Source organism: Chrysemys picta, chromosome 4 (genome assembly GCF_011386835.1).
Source record: "Chrysemys picta bellii isolate R12L10 chromosome 4, ASM1138683v2, whole genome shotgun sequence".
Classification (NCBI taxonomy): Eukaryota; Metazoa; Chordata; order Testudines; family Emydidae; genus Chrysemys; species Chrysemys picta.
The window spans coordinates 68,800,947-68,821,690 of NC_088794.1; the positions used below are offsets into that span (position 1 = coordinate 68,800,947).

Below are 20,744 nucleotides of genomic sequence, written 5' to 3' on the forward strand. Positions count from 1 at the left end.
AAAAAATAATAAATACGTTGTACTAGTTGTATATGCAGAGCTATTTAGAAACAATGGATTATAAAGTACTTTACTGTTCTTTCTGGCTAGATTTTTCAAGCAATGTTGCATATTAGACAATAGTAGATTTTCTTGCATTCTAAGTCACACGCACCACTGAAAGTAAAATCTCATATCTTTGAGCAAAAGGGAAATAACATTTTTATTTTGGATGGGTGGTAAGAGGGGACTGTCTGTAAGCATAATGCCAACAAATTTGGTTTAATTACCATCACAACAAAGTACAATACTTAAAAAGCAACACCACCACAAAACAAAAAACAACTGAAATAGGATATAGCTGTATGCTGTATCTTGCTAGCAAGGACATCAGTTCACACTGCTGTTTCAATTTATTTGTTTTTTCTAAATGCACTTTTTCATTTTTTGGATGCATTTTCAACATGTCACCAAAACTTCATCTCTCCAGTACACTGCTGTATGTTCAAATTCTGAATTAAAGCTATAATTTCTTTCAATGTACAAACTGTGGGAGAGCTCAGGTTTTTTTTCTCTATCCCCCTATGAAATGTCATTTGGCTACCTCGAGGGTCAGTTAAAATAAGCAATTGAAAAAAACCCTGTGTGCCAAACCTACACAGCTAAATATCTATCATGATTGTTCTATGTGCAGACAATACTGCATGCCAGTTGTTTGATTTAAGAAGAGTTGGAATGGAATTTATTAGTAAGAGACAGGAAATCCATAGTAGTGATAGAAGGCCTTATTTTTTAATGTTCTCCTTTCATCTCATCTCTGGGTCTACCAAACTGTGCTTCTCTATATCCTCAGGTAAGGGTGCTGAATGCTGATAAATGATATAGAACATTGAAACAGCAACCTTGGTGTAAATCTTAGCTAGTTCACTATACCTGACCCACACTTCTTTTGGATACTATATGAATCAAGAAATAAAATGATCTATACCTGATAGTAACTCTGTTGCAGATACAGTATGTGAAACAATCAGGCATTGCATCATCCACCATTTTTAATCACAACCTATATCTCTCTTAATCAGGTATATGTTAAATACTCACAACAGTAAAATAGGAGGTTTATACATTCAAAATGCTCTAATTTAATTCTGATGCCAGCATTTATAGGATTACACATAAACCACCATTAAGTGTTTCAAGGTTATGTATTAAAAAATAAAGGTAGAATATTATGATAAAAAGAGTGTTTGCACCTGTACGATCTCATATCATGTCTCAATAGAATAAATCTGAGCAAACATGGAAAATTTCACAATTCCAGAAAGTAAAACAAAGCTGAAAACCTGTGCCTCTTTTGTAAATATACTAACAATTTGACCACTATTCCTTTCTTGGTTTAATCTCACAGAACAAACTAAAGTGCATTCAATGTTGTTCAAATATTGAGACTTCTTTAAAATCCACTCTAAAAATACTTTGCTGACAATCAAATATCCCTCTTACCTCATTCTGGAGATCTCTGATCATTTTGCTCTTCCTTTCCATTTCAGTCTTCAGAAAATTAATCTGCCAGTTTAAAAAAATGCCGAATGTTAAATTTTGAAGCATACTACAAATGCCACACAATCATTTCTTTTCCACTCTCTTGCTTTTCTTTTCTTCTTCACAACTTTTGATAGGCTATTCAAAAATTAAGCCACTAATCATATCTATCCCTACCAATAAGACACCTTACTTAACTAAAAGAGGTGCCCTGCCTCGGTAGACTACAGTTTCATATCTATTAAATAGTCTGTAATAAAGTGACAATACAGGTAGCTAAGGGATTCACTAAACAAGATAGGTTAATAAAGCAACTCATTCTGCATGAAAATCCTTAGAGTCCTAGTTTTGTTTTTGGATGGATCTGATACATCCAGATTTTTTCAGAGAATTGAAGATTTTTAGAACAATAAAATTTGCTGTTTTTATAATCACAAAATCTAAGCAGTTTTCAATCTCCTATATGTTAACATAACAGCTGTCAGATTCTAACACCCTTACTTATACTAAATAGCATTATTACTACATGAGTGGTTCCATCAAGCTTTTGGAGCCAATGAGTGCCCTCATGGAGTAAAGGTGTCAGAATCTGGTTCCTAGCCTATGCTAAATTCAAGGAATTCTTACATGAAGAAGTTTGACTCAATTTCTGCAGTTCATGTAGTTCAAGAAGGATCATTGGTTTACACAAGTCAAATTGTATTTTTCTTTATAGGAGTCAGACTGCATTCACTTCATTGCTAGGTAACTCAGCATTCACTTCATTGCTAGGCACATTTTAGAGGACAGTGAGGGATAAAGGTGTATATAGTTAAAATAAACATGACAATGTGAAAATATCCATTTCATATTAGGATGTCATGGCAATCCTAAATGAATTAGCAATACAGAGATTAAAAAAAGTAGACCAGCTCTCTCAGCAACAAACAAACAAACAAACAAACAAACAACAAAAAGCATTCACACAAAGAAAAACAGCTGAGGAAACTTTGTAGTTCACATAAGAGCACTTGTGAAAGTATTCCTATAAATTCACTTTGGGAAAACCTGCTGTTTTAAGAAGGAGGACGACATTAGGATACAGATCCTTTCACCCCTGGAATACGGGCCTCAGTGGCTTTACCCTAAGACAAACTCTTCTTTAGATTGTGTGACATTGAGTAGATTGTTTTAGTCCACTTCGTGGGGAGAGAGGTCAGTAATTAAAAAACACCATCACACTTGGCACCACTGATAACCATACCAGCAATGAAGCCAGTGAACAATCTATCAGTGGGGGGGAGAGGTCCCTTCAGGTCAGAGATGATTGGCAGGGCTATATGGAACTTTTGCTGTCCAAGTCCTGTGGATAAAGACCTAAATTGTGGAAAATACTGATTATTCTCAACTCCCATTGATTTTAGTGGGAGTTGAAGACTTTCAGCAACCTCACAGATGATCAAGATGCTCAAATGGAGAATTTTAGTCTGCAAGACATTTGGCCTAAAACATCTGGGCTTTACTAAACCACTTAAAAATAGTCACTGTGAAACAAGTCCAAGAACCATGGAGGAATCACAAATAGAGTATAGGATAAATGTGGCTCTTTAGATGCACTGCTCTATCTGTTCAAAGGATATAGTTAAGACAGGCAAAAAAATTGACCTTCATTGACATGAGTCCTATTTCTCAGTCATTACTCTCAAAAGAGATTCCTTGTCATTTTTCCTCCAAAGTTGCTCATTTCTGGTGCTGAAATAACTAAAATAATAGGAGCTTGGTACAGGATTGGTAATAGGATGGTACAGAAAATGTTCTCAATGTGCTACTGCTATTATAGGACATGGACACTAGCCTGGCTATTCTGCTAGGGTGAAATTTAGTGTATTTTAAAGGATCCCACAAAGCCGTATGTGCCACGTAAGCTTTTTGCACAGTAGACATAAATTACACTGATGTGGGCATCTAAGAATATGTGTACTAAATCAATTAACCTAAATAAATACATTTTCGTTTTCCACAGAAAACCATTTCTTTTCAAGTTAAACTATATCTGAATTAAGAAAAAATGCATGTATTGTTTACATTCCTTGGAATTCTAAGGCTGTACCACTTAATCTTTAGCAGCTGAAGAGCCAATTAGTCATAAAACAGAGCTGCAGTAAGCCACATAAAAGACTTAGATTTATATTACTTGGTTACTAGAGCTAATATAGAGATAACCCCATCTGTCCATTTGAGTGTGTCTGTGTATGCCTCTATATTTTGGTGCCCTAAGGCAATTGTCTCAGTGTCAGGATGTTGCATGATGCTTTTATTCAAATCCAAGGAAAGAACATCATGCAAGGCTATAAAGGACTGCATGCGGTTTGAGAACCTTGAGTTGAAAAACGCTGCTTGGGGGCATATAATAATAGTGCATGAATCATTACTTAGGTGGGTGTAGAAACTCTGCTTTCTGCCTCCTCCACCCAAATACACCTATTATTATCATATGCATGAATGGCCATTCAAGTTCTGGTATATCTTTTTGTTTAAATTAAAGGCTGAGAAGCCACTCAGGAGTTTTCTGCATCCCATTATTCAGTCTTTTCACCCAGTTTGGCATCCATGGTTATCAAATGCTTTTTGCCTTTAACTGATATCTAGCTGCAATTAAAAATAAATATTGAAAATATATTACAGCTCGAAGCCAGTGAACTTTTCAATGTTAAACAAGGACTGTGCTTCTGTGTCTCCAGGAGACAAGTGTTTCAGAGCTTATTACATTTGTTAAAGACAACAACTTTCATCCACTGGCCTTTACTCTCAGCAGTTTTTGACCTTGAAATTTCCAAATTAACCTCCCTCCTGAAATACAAAATGTTCTAACAGATGGCAATGATCTAATTCGAAGAATCAGACATTTATTTTATATGAACATTTACCATAGATGAAGGACAGAAGAACACCAACATGTAATTGTTATTGCACAGTCAAAGCTTGCAAGCTGGATGCTTAGTCACTACTTATGTCTCACTTAAGACAGGTTAAGCCATGAACAATTAACAATGCACTGAAGTACAGCATGTGCACTGATATTGTCCATTGCTATGGCTACAACTGGGAGTCCTGCCATAGTCAATGGTATATCTGTTATGATCCTGCTCTGAGGGTTGTATTATGCTAATGGTTTAGTTTGGGTAGAGTTGAAAACAAAGCAGGCAGATTCTCAGTACAAGAATATATATTTGGAAAAGAAAAAACAAAGTTTTAAACTGGAAAATTTTATTCACTTGGGCCCAAATCCTGGTCCCAGTGAATTCAACATAAAAACTTTTGGCTTTGACAGGACCAGGATTTGGCCCCTGGAGTAAGCTACATTCTGTTAAGCCCCCCAGACTGCCAAAAAGTTAGATCTGCCATGTCTTTTGAAGAAAATAGAGAAAACTTGCTTCATTGGAGGCTGAATCCCATAAAGTGCTAAGCACACTTAACTGCCATTAATATTAATAGGAGCTGAGGACACTTGGTGGCTCTTGGAATTTTCTGCAGGATTCTGGATTGAATCCTTAAAGAAAAGATATTTCACGCAGATAAACTTTCCTATTTTTGTCATAATGGCTTTAAGAGGTTTTTGTTAAGGCTGTTTTCAACAAAAGATGGTCATTTATTATGGCTCTGCTCTGACTGAAATGCCTGTTATTTAAATGAAGTGAACAGTCTATATATTTCTAGCAAAAGGCAGGATAGATCTGAGATTTTCATTGTTAGATTCTTATTCATGATTAAAGATCTCTGGAGGAAATCTTGCATTCTTTATTACTACTATTTCTCATATTTTAGCATTACTATTTTATTTATATTTACTACTAATAAAATTACTCTGCGGTTGTTAGCAACACTGCCAGGTCCAAGCCTGGATAAAAGAGAAGGGTTCTGCAGCTGGGTTTGTGACCCACTCAGGTAAAAGCTTATTGCATCAGAAGCAGTTCAGTTAAACAAAACCTGAAGATGGTAGGTGCAGATGGAGCTCAAAACCCAAGTACGACAGATCTCAGTGAAAGTCAAAAGGAAGATCAGATCTCAGGACATCTAATCATGATGACTAAATCCATAACAAGAGTAGCAACGTGGAATGTACATATTCTGTATAGTATGGAAAGCTGGCACAGGTTACATGAGAAATGAAAAAATACCTTCTGAACATACTTGCGTCATTGAGACGTTATGGGCAGGGAGTGGCAAGATGCTGTCTGATGGTGGTACAATCTTATACTCAGGAGGAGGAACACATGAAAGAGGTGTAGTAATTATGCTGGATGACACCATAGTGAAGACCCTGATGGCTTGGAAGCCAGTGAACAACAAAACAACAACAGGAAAGCTCCACACAAGACATGCCAAGTGTAGAATAATGTAAGTACATGCACCAACAAATACAGCGGGCAACAGTGAAAAGTATACATTCTATGAGCAGTGGCAACAAGTATTGGATGATGTGCCTAACCATGACATCAGGCTGATGATAGGTGACTTCAATGCACAAATCAGCAACAACTCTACTGGCTGGCAAAGAGTCCTGGGCAAACAGCAAAAGGTATCCAAACTAATAATGGCGAATGGACCCTGAATCTCTGTGGCATAAGCATTCTAGAAATCGACTCTTCCAAGACAAGACGATTCACAAGCTCACATGGAGATCACCAGATAATAAATATGTCAACCAGATAGACCATGTGTGTATATCTATAAGATGGCATCTTCTTTAAGGGATGTCAAAGTCAGAAGAAGAGCAGATGTTGGTTACTATATTTTAGTGGTCACGTTAAAACTTAAACTCAAAAAGATCACGAAGACAGATTAAAAGTGTTACAGTACGTGATGGGGAATCCACCCCACACAAGCCCTGCTGGGATTAAGGTGGTTAGCTGGGCCAATTAACTCTTCGCCGGAAGAGGAGCCAGGGAGCAGGGATTAATTAGATGTGGCTCAGCTGGATAGGAACAGGAAGGGCCTGTTTAAAGCCCAGGAGCTGAGAGCAGGTGGGAGCTGCAGGGGAAGTAGTTTGCAGTTAGTCCTTGGGAGAAGGGAGGTGTGTTTGGAGCTATAGAGATAGGTATCATACAATTAGTCCCTGGGAGGAGGAAGTTTGGGCTGGAAAACCTGGGGGTGGGGGAGAAGCCAGAAAGATAGAAAGATAGGAAAGGCTCAGGGACCTTCGCTGCTAAATAGAGGGTCCCTGAGTTGCATCACGGAGTAGAGGGTGTGCCTGGCTTCCCCTACCAGCCACTGGCACCACTGATGCAGTGAATAGGAAGACTGCCTAAGACTGCTGATGAGAAGAGATTTTCATACCCCAGAAGGGGGAAAACACACTGAGTGACCTGGCCGGAAGGCTGAGTCACAAAGAAAAAGCAGAAGCTCTTGGACCGAGAGAGGGGCTGTGGAGTGAGAGAGAGAGATGGAGTGCAACTAAAGGAAGGTGCATCAGCCTGTCAGAGCTAATCCCCATAACTGCCATGAGGCAGCACCGTCCAGCGCTGAGTAGAGCACCCCGTCACACAGGAATAGAGAAGTTCAAGGAAAAAGAAATGCAGATCAGATTCCAGATGGAATTTAGCAACCATTCCAGTGTTTTACAAAACCACAAGGAATTAAGTCTCAAGGAGAATGGATCAAATTGGAAGAAGACAGTAGTTGAGACAGCAGCTGAAGTAACGGACCTACAAAGAGGATGAAAGAAAGAGGAATGTGTTTAAATAGTTGAATAGGACTATTTATGTACCTAAAGTTGTGTGTGTGAAAATCATTGGTAATAAGTCTTTGTTAGCCTATTCTTACTCACTACTTTAAAAAGCCAGTTAGATGCATCTTAATGTCAGTATTAAAACTAATAACTGAAAGATTTCAGTCATTTTTTAAAATTTCTAGTATATGTAGTACCTATATTTTTCAGTTCACGAACAATTTAGTTCACAAAGTAATATACTTTATACTGTATAATATTAAAGGAAAGTGAAATATTTTATTGCACACACACAGAGAACTATTTCAAATATTGTGGGTCTGAAAAAATGGGATACAAATCTAAGCTCTGTTTTCTTTCCAATAACAATTTATAAATTATTCTATAATCTAAAAACTGAACTAAAGAGATAATCAATTGAAAGCTGTTTCAGATGCTTTAAACAAAGTTCTAGGATGAGGGAAATATAATGGATTTTTTTTTTTTTAAAAAGCCGTATTTCTTCCTTTTTCTTTTTTCCCTCCTCTCTCATTTTCCCCCCTCATTTTTCCCATTTCAGTTTAGATTTATTTGTTTTTAAATGTCATACACCACATGCTTCATAAAAGGTACTTCCCTGACAAACTACATCATAGCAGTTTTAGATTAAATCTCAGGAAATACTTTCTAACGGCAGGGGAATGGACAAACTACCTAGGGAAGTCACGGAAGCTCCTTCACTAGATGTTTTCAAAAAGAGGCTGGATAGACATCTGTCTTGAATGGTTTAGACCCAAAAGCTGCTGCATCTTGTCAGGGGGTTAAGACTAGATGACCCTTGCAATCTCTTCTAACCTTATGGTTCTATAATTCTAAGGTAGCATATACAGCTACATTTTATTGGACACACATATATATATATATAAGGCTACGTTTTAGTCACAGTTATTTTTAGTAAAATCATGGACAGGTCACAGGCAGTAAACAAAAATTCATGGCCCGTGACTTGTCCATGACTTTTGCTATATACCCCAACTAAAACTTGAGCGGGGGGCTGCGGGTGCTCTGAGTGGGGCAGCAGGGGGCACTGCAGGTGCTGGGGGAGGTGGCCTGGGACCCCCACTGGTGTTGGGGGGGGAGAATTGGCAGGGCTCGGAGGGGCTCCCTACCCAGCTCCATGTCCCTGCAGCTCTTAGGTGGTGGAGGGGCCAGGGGCTCATCCGCATGCTGCTCCCGGTCCCATCACAAACACCATCTGTGCAGCTCTCATTGGCCGGGAACCGCAGCCAATGGGAGCTGTGGGGGTGGGGCCTGTGAGCATGGGCAGAGCATGGCAGGGAGCCCCCAGCCCCTTCACCGCCTAGGAGCTGCAGGGCCATGCCAGGGGTAGCCCCCACCCCTAGGTAAGTACCCCCCACACACACCCGCCAACCCCCTGCCCCAGCCCCAAACTCTCTCCCACACACCCAAACTGCTGCTACTGGCCCAGAGACTGTCTGGCTCGGGCAGCCCCTGAGCCAGCATCAGCCGCTGCAGATGTCATGGAGGTCATGGAAAGTCACCAAATCTGTGACTTCTGTGACTGACAGACTCGCAACCTTACATATATACACACATATTGCTTATTTTGTGTACAACGAATGCTTCTTCAGCAGAAGCCATTAAAACACAGCATTTGCTGAAACATTTAGATTTCTTTCCAGGGCCGGCTCCAAGTTTTTTGCTGCCCCAAGCAAAAAAATTTCCCCACATCCCCTGGCCCTGCCCCAACACCGCCCCATTCCAACCCCTTCCCCAAATCCCCGGCCCTGCCTCCTCCCCCAGCTGTGCCACATTTACCCTCCTACCCCTCCCTCCCAGGCAAGCTTCTTTGGAGAAGGGGAAGGAGGCAGAGGTGAGTGTTGGGGGGGAGAGAAATGGTTCCTCTGTCCCCCTCCCTGGATTACTTCCTGCAGCCCTCCCCGTGCCCCCCACCGCCGCAGCTCACCTCCGCTCCGCCTGCTCCCCTGAGTGCGCCACCACCGCTGCTCCGCTTCTCCGCAAAACAGCTGATTCATGTGGCAAGCCTAGGAGGGAGGGGGGAGTGGGCAGTTCCTCTGCCCCCCCAGGGTTACTTCCTGCAGCCCTCCCCGTGCCCCCCACTGCCACAGCTCACCTCCGCTCAGGGCTGGCTCCTGGCTTTCTGTACTCCAAGGTGGGGGGAGGGGGAGAAAGGAGCCGGAGTGCTGCCCCTTGGAAAGTGCTGCCCCAGGCACATGCTTGGAGCGCTGGTGCCTAGAGCCGGCCCAGTTTCTTTCATTCGATCAAAATTATTTGGCGATTTCGTGTTGAGTTCATGAATAGTTTCAATTAACTCAAAATAGCATTTTTCGGTGAATAAACTACTAGTCCATAAAATTTTGCCCAGGCCTAGTTTATATAATATGGCCAGTGGGTGATAAAGGATTAATATAGTAAGTTCTGCAAAGCTCTTGAGTAATGTATTCAAGATGCTATGGTGCTGTTAATTTAGATCTGCCAATTTAGGTCAAGCCATCTATAATATTTCCACATTATTTTTAATATAATTTGATTTACTTAATTATTTTAGGTTCTTAAATACAACCATTTTGCAGTTATTTAATAGATCCCATCATTGCCCTCTGGCAGGTGTTCTCTATTTGTTCAAAATATGTAATGCTAATTTACCAATTGAGTAACACGCAATAAGTAGGAGATTGATTATATTATTCCGAGTTGCCAAGAATAGAACAGGCATTCTAACCTTCCCTCCTCCAGCAATTTTCTGCAAATATTCCAGTTTGAGGCTTTATGGGCTTGATTCAACAATGATTCTTACCTCATTTACACCAGTGTAAATCAGGAGTAACTCCACTGACTTCAATAGAGTAACACCAATGCATGTTTGACCAGAATAAAGCCTTACAGTTAAGTAAAACAGAACTAAATGCAACCCTCACCCTCCACACCAGACTTCCCTCTTCAAGTATTAAGAAAATGTCTTACAGATTTTTGTCCATATCATTCAACTGGCTTTCAGAAAGGTGTGGAACACTTCAGGAGACAGGATTAAGTGACAGTAATAATAATTATTTCCATTTTTATTGCATCTTTCAGCTAATCATCTCAAAATACTTCAAATAGTAATTCATTTTACTGAAGGCTACACTAAGAGGTTAATTGTCTTGCACGGGGTCACATACCAAAAGCTCAACTTTGCTACCCTTGAAATCATTGGGAGGTCAATCACTCGCAAAGCTGAGAATTCTGTGTCACAATCTCCTCCTCTAACCAGTTGACAACAACCTGGGACAAAGTCTCCTCTCAGTTACACTGGTGATCTATCCCACTGTGTTCCAAAGGTGGTAGGGGGTGGTGCAGAATCACTGAATTGTAACTAAGAATTTTGGCCCTTGTATCTCACTCCAGGATTACACCCTACCCTGAATGCACCATGAAAGAGATCCCACAGAAGGTAAAAGCTAATGCAAAAGAGACAACTTTATATAAAAATAGGAAAAATTAAGAGTAAAATTAACTCAAAATTTTAGAGGTACCTCTTTGTTGACCTAATTTGAAATGCAAGAATTTATACCACTGTTGAACTGCTCTTAAACATAGACAGTGTAACAAACAAGAAGTCAGGCGATTCTAATTTAAAGTTTGTTTTGTTTTGTGTTTTGACTCCAGCCACTAGGATGACCAGATAGCAAGTGTGAAAATTCGGGATGTGGTTGGGGGGATAATAGGAGCCTATGTAAGAAAAAGCCCCACATATCGGGATTGTCCCTATAAAATTGGGACATTTGGTCACCCTACCTATCATTAATACTCATCTTTATTACCGTACATTATTGACCCTTCACCAAGGTCAGTGGAGGCCCATCAATGTAGTTGAAAGCAGAATTTGGCTTACCATGTTTTCAACTGGTTGGAGAAGAGAATTGGGATAAACAAATCCTGTGCTCTACTTTGCTATTGACTTTAGGACAGTACTCCCATTTAAAAACTATTGCTAGATTAGCTAGATAATTCATTTTAATTTTCTTGACACACATTACCATGACTACCTTGGCAGGACTAATTTTGACCTGCTTATTTTTTTATACTATAATCAAATATAATAAAATACAATCAAATTAAGCATATTCTTTTCATTTTCTGCCCAAAGCAAAGCTTAAGTGTTGGGGATTTTGTTTGTTGTTTTGTTCTCTCTCTCTCTCTCTCTCTCCCCCCCGCCCAAAAAACAAAAACAAAAAAACCCACACCCTCAAACAATAATAAATACCTAAATATGTGGCAAAGAGGATACAATGCTTTGTAAAGGAATGGATTCTCCTCCCAAGCTTTCAGAGAGCAGTGAAGAAAAAATACTTTCTGATATTATAAATATTCCCTTGGAAGTTTTCTTTTAAATTATGATTATAAAATGCACTTTATTTCTCCTTTACAGCAGAATGCTTTCATACATGTATTTGGACAAAACTATTTCTTTTTTTCAAAAGCATACTATGAGCTGGATATAGGGTGCATTTCAGCAATGCAGTTAAACATGTACTTAACATTAAGCACGAGTAGTGCCACTGACTTCCATAAAATTACCCAATCTTTTAGGTACCTTGCTGAATTGGGGCCACAGTATCTGATCTTGCTCCCACTGAAGCCAATGGAAATTTTCCTATTAACGTAAGTGGGAATATGATCATTCCTAAACTAGTTAATAAAATTCACATCTTGTTAAACAAGCATTCACAATCTGGCTCAGTGACAAATAAGAGGAATATCAACCTTAATCTAAAAATCATATTTTACCAAATGTTTGCAAAGCTTTGCAAAATTATTTAATTCCTGTTTTTATTTACCCTATTCTTATGTTCACCCCATTCTTGTCTTTTAAGCCTAAAAATAATTAAATATGGCCAAATAAATAAAATAAATAAATCATCAACTAGTATTTCCAACCAGAGTGAAAACAGATGATAACCAAGAAATCTGGCAAAACAGCTTTCAAATAGTATTAAAATGTTCAGTTAACCAATGACCAACTGAAGACAGATCATTTACAGAGATGTTTTGTTTATTTAAGCACTGACATTTATAGGGCACATTTCCTTATTTATGTCCTAGCAGCAAACCAGTTATACAAGAGAAATGAGAAACGGTTGTAATTTTCTATGCAGTCGTAAAATCTGACCATTTATGCTCAACAGAATAACAGTAATACACAAAGGTTGATTCAATTGTCCCCGGTTAATGGCAGATTTAGCCAAAAATTATTACACAGTTTAATGATTACTTTCATCTGAGTTCATGGATTACAACACTGAGACCCAGATCCTATTTCTTTTTAAGTCAATGGGCAAATCACCCACTGATTTCAACAAGATCAAGATTGGACCTTTGGGACCTGATTAGATTCTTATGGACACTCTTTTCAATCTGGTATGATTCCACTTAAGTCAATGGAATTATAATAGTATAAAGTGGTAAATAAATTAAATTAATGGAGATATCCTATCCCCTAGAACTGGAAGAGACCTTGCAAGGTCATTGAGTCCAGCCTCCTGCTTCACTAGCAGGACCAAGTACTGATTTTGCCCCAGATCCCTAAGTGGCCCCCTCAAGGATTAAACTCACAACCCTGGGTTTAGCAGGCCAAGGCTCAAACCACTGAACTATCCCTCCCTCAATATACATGAGAGTAAAGGGCTTTTGGATGCAGCTTCCTTAGAGCAAGGACTAAGGTCGTCTTGGTCATCAAAGCACTATGCATAATCAATAAATAATTATAACTTTGGTCATGCAAAGATATTTGAGATAATGAAATAAATCACAAGGGAGGAGAGTAGAAAGACAGAAGAAACAAAAAAGAATGCAGAAGAAAGGACAGAGAATCACTCACAGTAGCCTGCTGTTTTTCTGCTTTCTCAGTTGCCTCATTAAGCTGCTTTTGAAAGGCCTCCTGGAGAGATTTCATTTCTTCCCTAGATTATTGAAAAGAAACAATACAAACTTCACCACTACTCTCCATTAGGAAATATGGGGTTTTTTTTGTTTGTTTGTTTACTTTAGTTAAACAGACTCATTTAATTATGCAGCATAACAACCAGGAGTGCTGCGTCTATGTGTTTTGTTAAAGCCATAATGGTCCAGTGAACTCCAGTGCGGATGCAAAAAGAAATTTTATATAAATATATATAAAAATGGTTAGTAGCTACCTTTTGTATCTAGCAAGTAGCCTCCTGTGTAAAACATCTGCTAATTGTGTAATTTCTAGTGAAAAGAATAGTAACAGTGAAGAAAGGAAAGAGAAGCACTTTGAACAAGGAAATATACTACTGTCTATGAGAGCTTGTTTATATTTGCTTTTAAAGAGAAGAGAAATTCTAGCTGGTAAACCTAAGCCACTAGTTCTCTCTTTCTAGAATCAAATGATAAACTGGAATCTTGGGAGTTGTCTTAATTGTTTAAAATAAACACTACCAAAAAATAAAATAGAGATTTATTGGAAAGTTTAGGTACTAAGATCCAGCCCCTTTGCATTGCTCAGGAAGTGAAAAGGGACCATAAACTGGCAATGCATTGCAAATAGAGGATTCATGTGGAATACAAATTCCCTTCTGGCACAATTATGTCTGATACAAGTTTTACGCTAGCCACCCCCTTCACCCCTAACACAGGCCATTTGCAAGGGTTGTGGTGCTGCTACAACAGTGACATATCTTAGAGCATTCTAACAGCATTATCAGGGATGCCACTGGCACAGATCAACCTCAGAATCAGGAAGCTGGAACCCGTGCCTGCCTTGAGCATGGCTCAGGTGCAGGAGACAGTTTAGCCCAGTGACAGCTCGATGGGTGTAGAATTAGGGTTACCATTCGTCCGGATTCCCCTGGACATGTCCGTCTTTTTTCAGTTAAAAATAGCGTCCGGGGGGGAATTTGTCAATGTCCGGACTTCCCCCGCCCCCCATGCAGAGCGTGCGGGGCTTACAGGGCAGCCGGCCGGATGGTGCCACTCGCACGGGCTCCGGCAGCCAGAGCCCTTCCTTCACTTCCCCCCTCCTCTCCCCTGCAACTTGAGACCACTCCCCTCCTCTCCCTCCCTCCCCCCGCCCTGCATTCACAGATCGCCGGCCGTCGCCTCGGCCTCCGGCAGTCTGGAGCTCCAACCCTGCTCCCCTCCCCCGCTTCTGAGCACGCTGCTCTGCAGCACAGTAAGGGGGCCGGGGGTCAGAGAAGCGGCAGGGAGGTTCTGGGGGTGGGGGGGGGTAGTCAAGAGACAGGGAGCAGGGTTGGATGGGTCAGGAGTTCGGGGGGGGGGCTGTCTGGGGGTTGGGGTGTAAGGTTTTGGGCAGTCAGAGTACAGGTGGGGGGGTCTCAGGAGAGAGCAGTCAGGGGACAAGGCACAGGGAGGCTTAGGTAGGGGGTGGGGTTCTGGAGGGCAGTTAGGAGCAGGGGTCCCAGGAGGGGGCAGTCAGGGGACAAGGAGCGGGGGGGGGTGTATGGGAGTTCTGGGGGGGGGCTGTCAGGGGGCAGGAGTGGGGAGAGGGATCAGAGCAGTCAGGGGACAGGGAGCAGAGGAGTTTAGATGGGTCGGGAGTTTTGGGGGGGGCTGTCAGGGGGTGGGGAGTGGTTGGATGGGGCGTGGGAGTCCCAGGGGTCTGTCTGGGGGTGGGGGTTTGGATAAGGGTTGGGGCAGCCAGGGGACAGGTAGGGGGTAGAGTCCTATGGGGCCAGTTAGGATGTGGGGAAGGTCTCAGGAGGGGGCAGTCAGGGGACAAGGAGCAGGGAGGCTTAGGTAGGGGGTGGAGTCCTGGGGGGCAGTTAGGGGCAGGGGTCCCAGGAGGGGGCAGTCAGGGGACAAGGCATGGGGGGGAGGGTTGGGGGTTCTGAGGGGGCGGGAAGTGGGAGGGAGTGGAAGGGGCAGGGGCGGGGCTAGGGCAGGACAGGCGCGGGGCTAGGGCGGGGCTCCTCCCGTCCTCTTTTTTGATTGTTGAAATATGGTAACCCTAGTAGAATCAGCTTTGTACATGATGGGGCACGAAGTAACCCGAGTTGCTGGCTCATCTACCATATTAGTCCTCATCTACACCAGTGCTAGCAACCTCGGGAGTTCTGGGTAGTGCAGATTTAACTGAAATAGTGCTTGAAACAGCTGGTGAAGCCAGAGAGCCAACAGCAGCAGCACTTCCAATTTTGTCTAATATAGACAAAGTTTGTGTCATTTTGAAGTGTTAACAATACATTGAAGTGACAGAACTTGAACCACTATGGGAGGCAACCATGTTCTACTGCAGCATAAAAACTACAACAGAGCTCAGAAGAGAAGGGATTAAAGTTGGACTTCTGAAGAATGAACACTAGGGTCAGCTCCTCAGATGGTGTAAATCTGCACAGCACCATTGACTTGAAGTCAATGGTGCTACCTCATCTTGTATCAACTGAGATTCTCAAAAACAATGAGGAGTCCAGTAACACTTTAAAGACTAACAGATTTATTTGGGCATAAGCTTTCATGGGTAAAAAACCCACTTCTTCAGATGCATGGAGTGAAAATTACAGATGCAGGCATAAATATACTGACACATGGCAGAGGGGCATTGCTGGCACATGATGGCGAATATCACATTAGTAGATGTGCAGGTGAATGTGCCATCATATGCCAGCAATGCCCCTCTGCCATGTACATTGTCCAAACTGGACAGTCTCTACATAAAAGAATAAATGGACATAAATCAGACATCAGCAATGGTAACATACAAAAGCCAGTTTTAGGTGCATGTTTCAGAGACCATTTGCAAATTTGAACCACTGAATAATGATACTCTCAACTTGCATCATCATTTTATCATCTCATTATGTTTTAATAATATTATATAATTTTTAATTTATTACAAAGAACACATTACTTTTCTCCTATTAAAAGTTCCAAGATGTGTTGATCACTGTCTAATATCATCATGGTAAGAATTGTTGATATAAGAATATTTAGCAATTATAGCAGCTAATATGAGATTTTCAAGGTAACATTTACCAACATTTACTACATGAGAAACTGGAGGATAAAAAAATAGTTTTTGATTTTGTACAAGGTGGTTACTAGTGGTAAATGGTGATATTTTAATTGTGTCCAATTATATAGACATTTGCATATTTAAAGTTCTCTAGAAATGTTAACTAACTAAACCCCACTACTCCACAGTTCAGACAGGTCTAAAATGTCCCCCTTTAACAGAAATATCTGTCTTTGGCATTTCTAAGGCATGTGAAGGTCTGATCCAACATCCATTGAAGTAAATGGAAAGACTCCCCACTGACTTCTGTGGGCACTGAAACAGGCCCCAATTTTCTTTGGTATTTAAGAGCTGATTGGGAAATCATTTAATCACAATCCTTCCCTATTAGCCATCTAATTTTAATATATGCTACAAAACTACTACTGGGTAAAATACTAGCAATAAAATCATTACAGGATTTCAAGTGTCACTTTGTATGACAACAAAAGGGATATATGTTGTACCTAGACTGGCCATATCTGATTAATTTGTAATGTATATTTTTATTGTGATAAAACTGAGACACATACATGTATTAAACACATCATACTGTTTCAGAGAAAATAACCCCCATATTGGCTAGGTCTGCTTGTTGTTAAAATTTTATTGGTATATCAATTTATCAGATCGACTCCATTTGTAAGAATCATGTGAACTCTATCATTGTTTATTGAGCTAGGACTAAGGATGCTGGTCTGTCACCCCTTGTCATGGAAAAGACTCCAATTCACTAGATTCAAGTGAATATTTGACATGAATATTTCCCCTCCAACAAATGTATTCTCTTTTACTTCTTGTCATAGATTACCCTGTAAGAATTTTCAAAACTAGGCGCTTGGTTTCATGAGTTTTATCTGAACCCATGCCCCACCTCCAAAGCCAGCAATTTTTAAAACTAACTAGTTATTTTAGGTGCCTCAATTCTTGGGTTTCTAATTTGAGACACTTTAACGATTTTTCAAACCTGCTGATCACTGCACCCTCTGAAAATCAGGCCCATTTATGGTGCCTCAATGAGGCACTCAATTCACTAAGCACTTTCCAAAAATTAAGCACAGAAATGTGTTGACTTGAATAAATAAGTTCCCAGTATCCTGCAAAACCAAACCCAATTTCCTTGATGTATATCTAGTTCTAATGTTAACCCTTGTGAATGTTATTAATGACCAACTATGAAGTAAAGTGTGTCACATCAGCTAGTATTTCAGGTGTCGCAGAAACAATCCTGCATTGTTCCTCTCTCCCCCTGTTTAACAGTCATGGCTGATTGCTAGTGGACATGCCTACTGTGCTGTGCTTGGTGGTTCACACAAAGGAAAGACTGAATTCCATGGTCTTATAGTTTTCAGTCTGTTAACAGGAATGAAAGGAGAAGGTAGCGTCTTACCTTTGCTTTTGGCCTAATTCCAGAAGTTTCTGCACATCACTTTTGGCAGATGCCTCATCATTTTTCAAAGACTGGAAACAAAGGGGGAGAGGGAGAATTACCAAGAAAATCTTTAATGTTACTCAACTATGAAAAAAGTTGATGGTGACCTCTTTTACAAAAGGCTCCCATTGAAAAATACATTTTATCATCAGTTAAAAAAATAGGGCAGAAATAGTTTGGCTCTTCTGTGGCAGTAATTCAGCACTTGCTGCAGCACACACAGGTGTTCAGGATGAGACATTAAAGCAGAACTGATCTAATAGAGTATGTAGTACAGTTCTTTGCATAGATCCGGTCCCTCCAGCATCAAATTCAAAGTACATGAAAAAATATTTTTTCCTGAGTCCTACTTTTTTATCCATTCAGTTTGATGAGAATATAGCAAGTTCTAAAGTAACTTTATTCTAAAAAAAAAAAAAAAAAAAAAAAAGGGAAAAAGCAAGTTCCCCATATAAACTGTGAAGAAAAAAATTCAACAAGAAAAAAATAGCAGTAGAAGATGACAGGATAATGCAGACTGACATTTTAAAATGTACGACAGACTACTGCTCAGAAAGGTAGCAGCATCAATGAATGGAATACAGGGAGCCATACATCCCCTCAAAGATAACAGCATGGTTCTATGAGTTGTTTGAGGAGATAATTTCCCAGAATTGCTCCCTCAACTAGTCAATGCAAGGGGTGGTCTTGTTAGAAGTTATATATGCCCCATTCATAACAGGTGGTTCAAATAAAATGCAGTTCTCTGCAAGGCAGTGCAAGTGTCAGAATAAGCAATCTAGCTGGTAACCAGTCTGAATTATTCTCATTGTTTTCACTAGGCCAAGAGACTCCCTCATGAAGAGACTGCTGCCCTGTCGTGTGAATATTTGGTCATTGAGGTTGCCAACAAATCCAGGGCAAGACTGGAAACCCCTTATTCACCTGGAGGGTTTGTCTTCACTATAGAGTTGAGTTATAACTCAAGTATGCCCTTAACTTGAGTCCTGACCTCTCACCAAAACTGTTAAACCAACCATCATGCTCCAAGACATGCATCTGACGAAGTGAGGATTCACCCACGAAAGCTTATGCTCCAATACGTCTGTCTATAAGGTGCCATAAGACTCTGTCGCTTTTTACAGATCCAGACTAACGCTACCCCTCTGATACTTGACATCATGCTCCAGTTAACTCCAGTTGGCTGGCTCATCAGAGGATATAGGCTGCAGAGTTATTTAATATTCTGTAGTGTTATTTCAGTGTGGCCAATCTCACTCTAGCTAGACTAAAGCTTACGCTATGTTACAAAGTTTGCTGCCATAGTTAAGTTGGCTAGAAATCTGAAAATATCACATTCCCTAGCCAACATAGGACTATTTTTGTGAGTAACTGTTCACTAATGGAAGTAAGGGGTAGCTCCAGGGAGTCAATCTATAAAAAATATCTTTTTCCTCTCATTGTCAATGTATTCTGCTCCCTAGTGGTTTCTCCATTAACTGCTTCAATTTCCACAAGTGAGACAAAGCATCCAAGGAAAATTTTGGGGATTCATAAACTGCATAATCCACTCATGTGTAAGGCGCACCATGTTTTCCTCAGATTAAATAATATTGAAAACTAACATATGCAACATATAAAACAAGCATAATTAATTACCAATTAGTCTCATGTTAAAAGAAAATATGTTTGTAACAAATAGATACTAATTCTAATAAACAAAGTGAGTGATCGTATATCTCAGAAAAGTGAAGGGTAATCTAACCTGCAGGTTTACTTTAATTCCTTCAAGTTCTTTTGAGGTCTTCGACAGTTGACGGAGGATATTGCTCCTTTCCTTAAAGACTTCTTTCAGTTGTCTTTCCAGTTCTTCATAGCCCTGTCTAACACAAAGCACAGGCAGTCCTCTCAAAATGTCTTCCCAATGTACTTGAAATCAGAGTCTTAATTCATCCAATTTTTATTAATCATAAGCAGAATCCACTTCCATTCCCCCTTGCACCATGTTTAGGAATTGAAATGTTTTATGACAAACTGAACTGCTGCATCTGTGTACACAAATCCTCAAACCATCGTGCCAACAGCAACCTATTCCCTGTTATGGGCAGGAACAAATGCTTTTATATTTTACACAAGTTGACAGTAAAGCAGGTTTTTCTTTCCTGTGAGATATTGCACAGTAGGAATTATTGAACTTTGTAGAGTCAGAGATTTTTGACCATCCTTGTGGGGAAGGATGTTCCAAAGATATTTGAATTTTCCCTCCTGTAATTTAAACCTATTTTTACCCAATTAGTGATTCAGGCTCAGATCGGGGTTAGGTGTCTAAATGCCTTTGAAGATCTGGGTTCATCAGTTCATAAAAAGAAACAAATGTCTCAATCCTGCAATACACCAAGACTATCTTAGGGCCTCATCCAAAGCCCACTGAAATCAATAGTGATCTTCAGGTTAGGCCCATATTGGGCTTCTGAATCTATCAAGAGCACTGGCTATGTTTGGAGAAATATTGGCTGATTCATTTAGCAATGGACAGCTCATCTACTCTGCCTGAAGGATGGAAGAAAAAAATAGTGTACAATTTTGGATACTTGGTATATCTCAAAGCATTAATTAAATGTTGTTTTTCCTACAGTTATAAGTTTCTATATTACTGATATTGTTTAGTACACTACTATACTGAATTGAAGCTCCATCAAGAGCAAATACCTTTAGCTTATTTTGCCAACATTTTACAGATGTGACTGTGAGGAAACAGTGTGGAAATATTTGAACTGCCATCTCTTTAACGAAACTTATAACATCTTTAATTTCTTCTCACTACTGTGAAAACCACTGGGATGTTTCACTCTGCAACATAACACCCTGCCTGCCACAGTAATGCTGACAGGTGGTCACTATCCAATTAGTGATTAAACCTACATCTCATACAACTTATGTGCTCAAGTCGTTTTTTGGCAACAGAACTTTTATCCTCCATTTCCACGTATGAGATCAATAGCAAATAGCATTTCAAATATCTTAAAAGGATAAAAACACTACATACTTGTGGGGCTAGATCAAGGAAAAAC

The 20,744-nt window shown here is 40.1% G+C and overlaps 1 protein-coding gene and 1 long non-coding RNA gene across 5 annotated transcripts in view; one reads left to right on the plus strand and one right to left on the minus strand.

Annotated features, from left to right (window-relative positions):
* LUZP2 (leucine zipper protein 2) overlaps nucleotides 1-20,744 on the minus strand; it is a 458,345-nt gene that overhangs the window by 171,672 nt on the left and 265,929 nt on the right. For all 4 annotated transcript variants that reach the window (XM_065592548.1, XM_065592549.1, XM_005300314.5 and 1 more), the window contains 4 exons: nucleotides 19,439-19,556; nucleotides 17,653-17,723; nucleotides 13,110-13,191; nucleotides 1,483-1,545 (listed from right to left, as the gene is read on the minus strand). In XM_065592548.1, coding sequence (XP_065448620.1) covers nucleotides 1,483-1,545; nucleotides 13,110-13,191; nucleotides 17,653-17,723; nucleotides 19,439-19,556 — 334 coding nt within the window. The remainder of the gene's footprint in view (nucleotides 1-1,482; nucleotides 1,546-13,109; nucleotides 13,192-17,652; nucleotides 17,724-19,438; nucleotides 19,557-20,744) is intronic.
* Nucleotides 10,543-19,407, plus strand: LOC122174190 (uncharacterized). The gene is made up of 2 exons (XR_006175674.2): nucleotides 10,543-10,682; nucleotides 18,516-19,407. It is a non-coding gene; the product is annotated as an uncharacterized LOC122174190 (long non-coding RNA).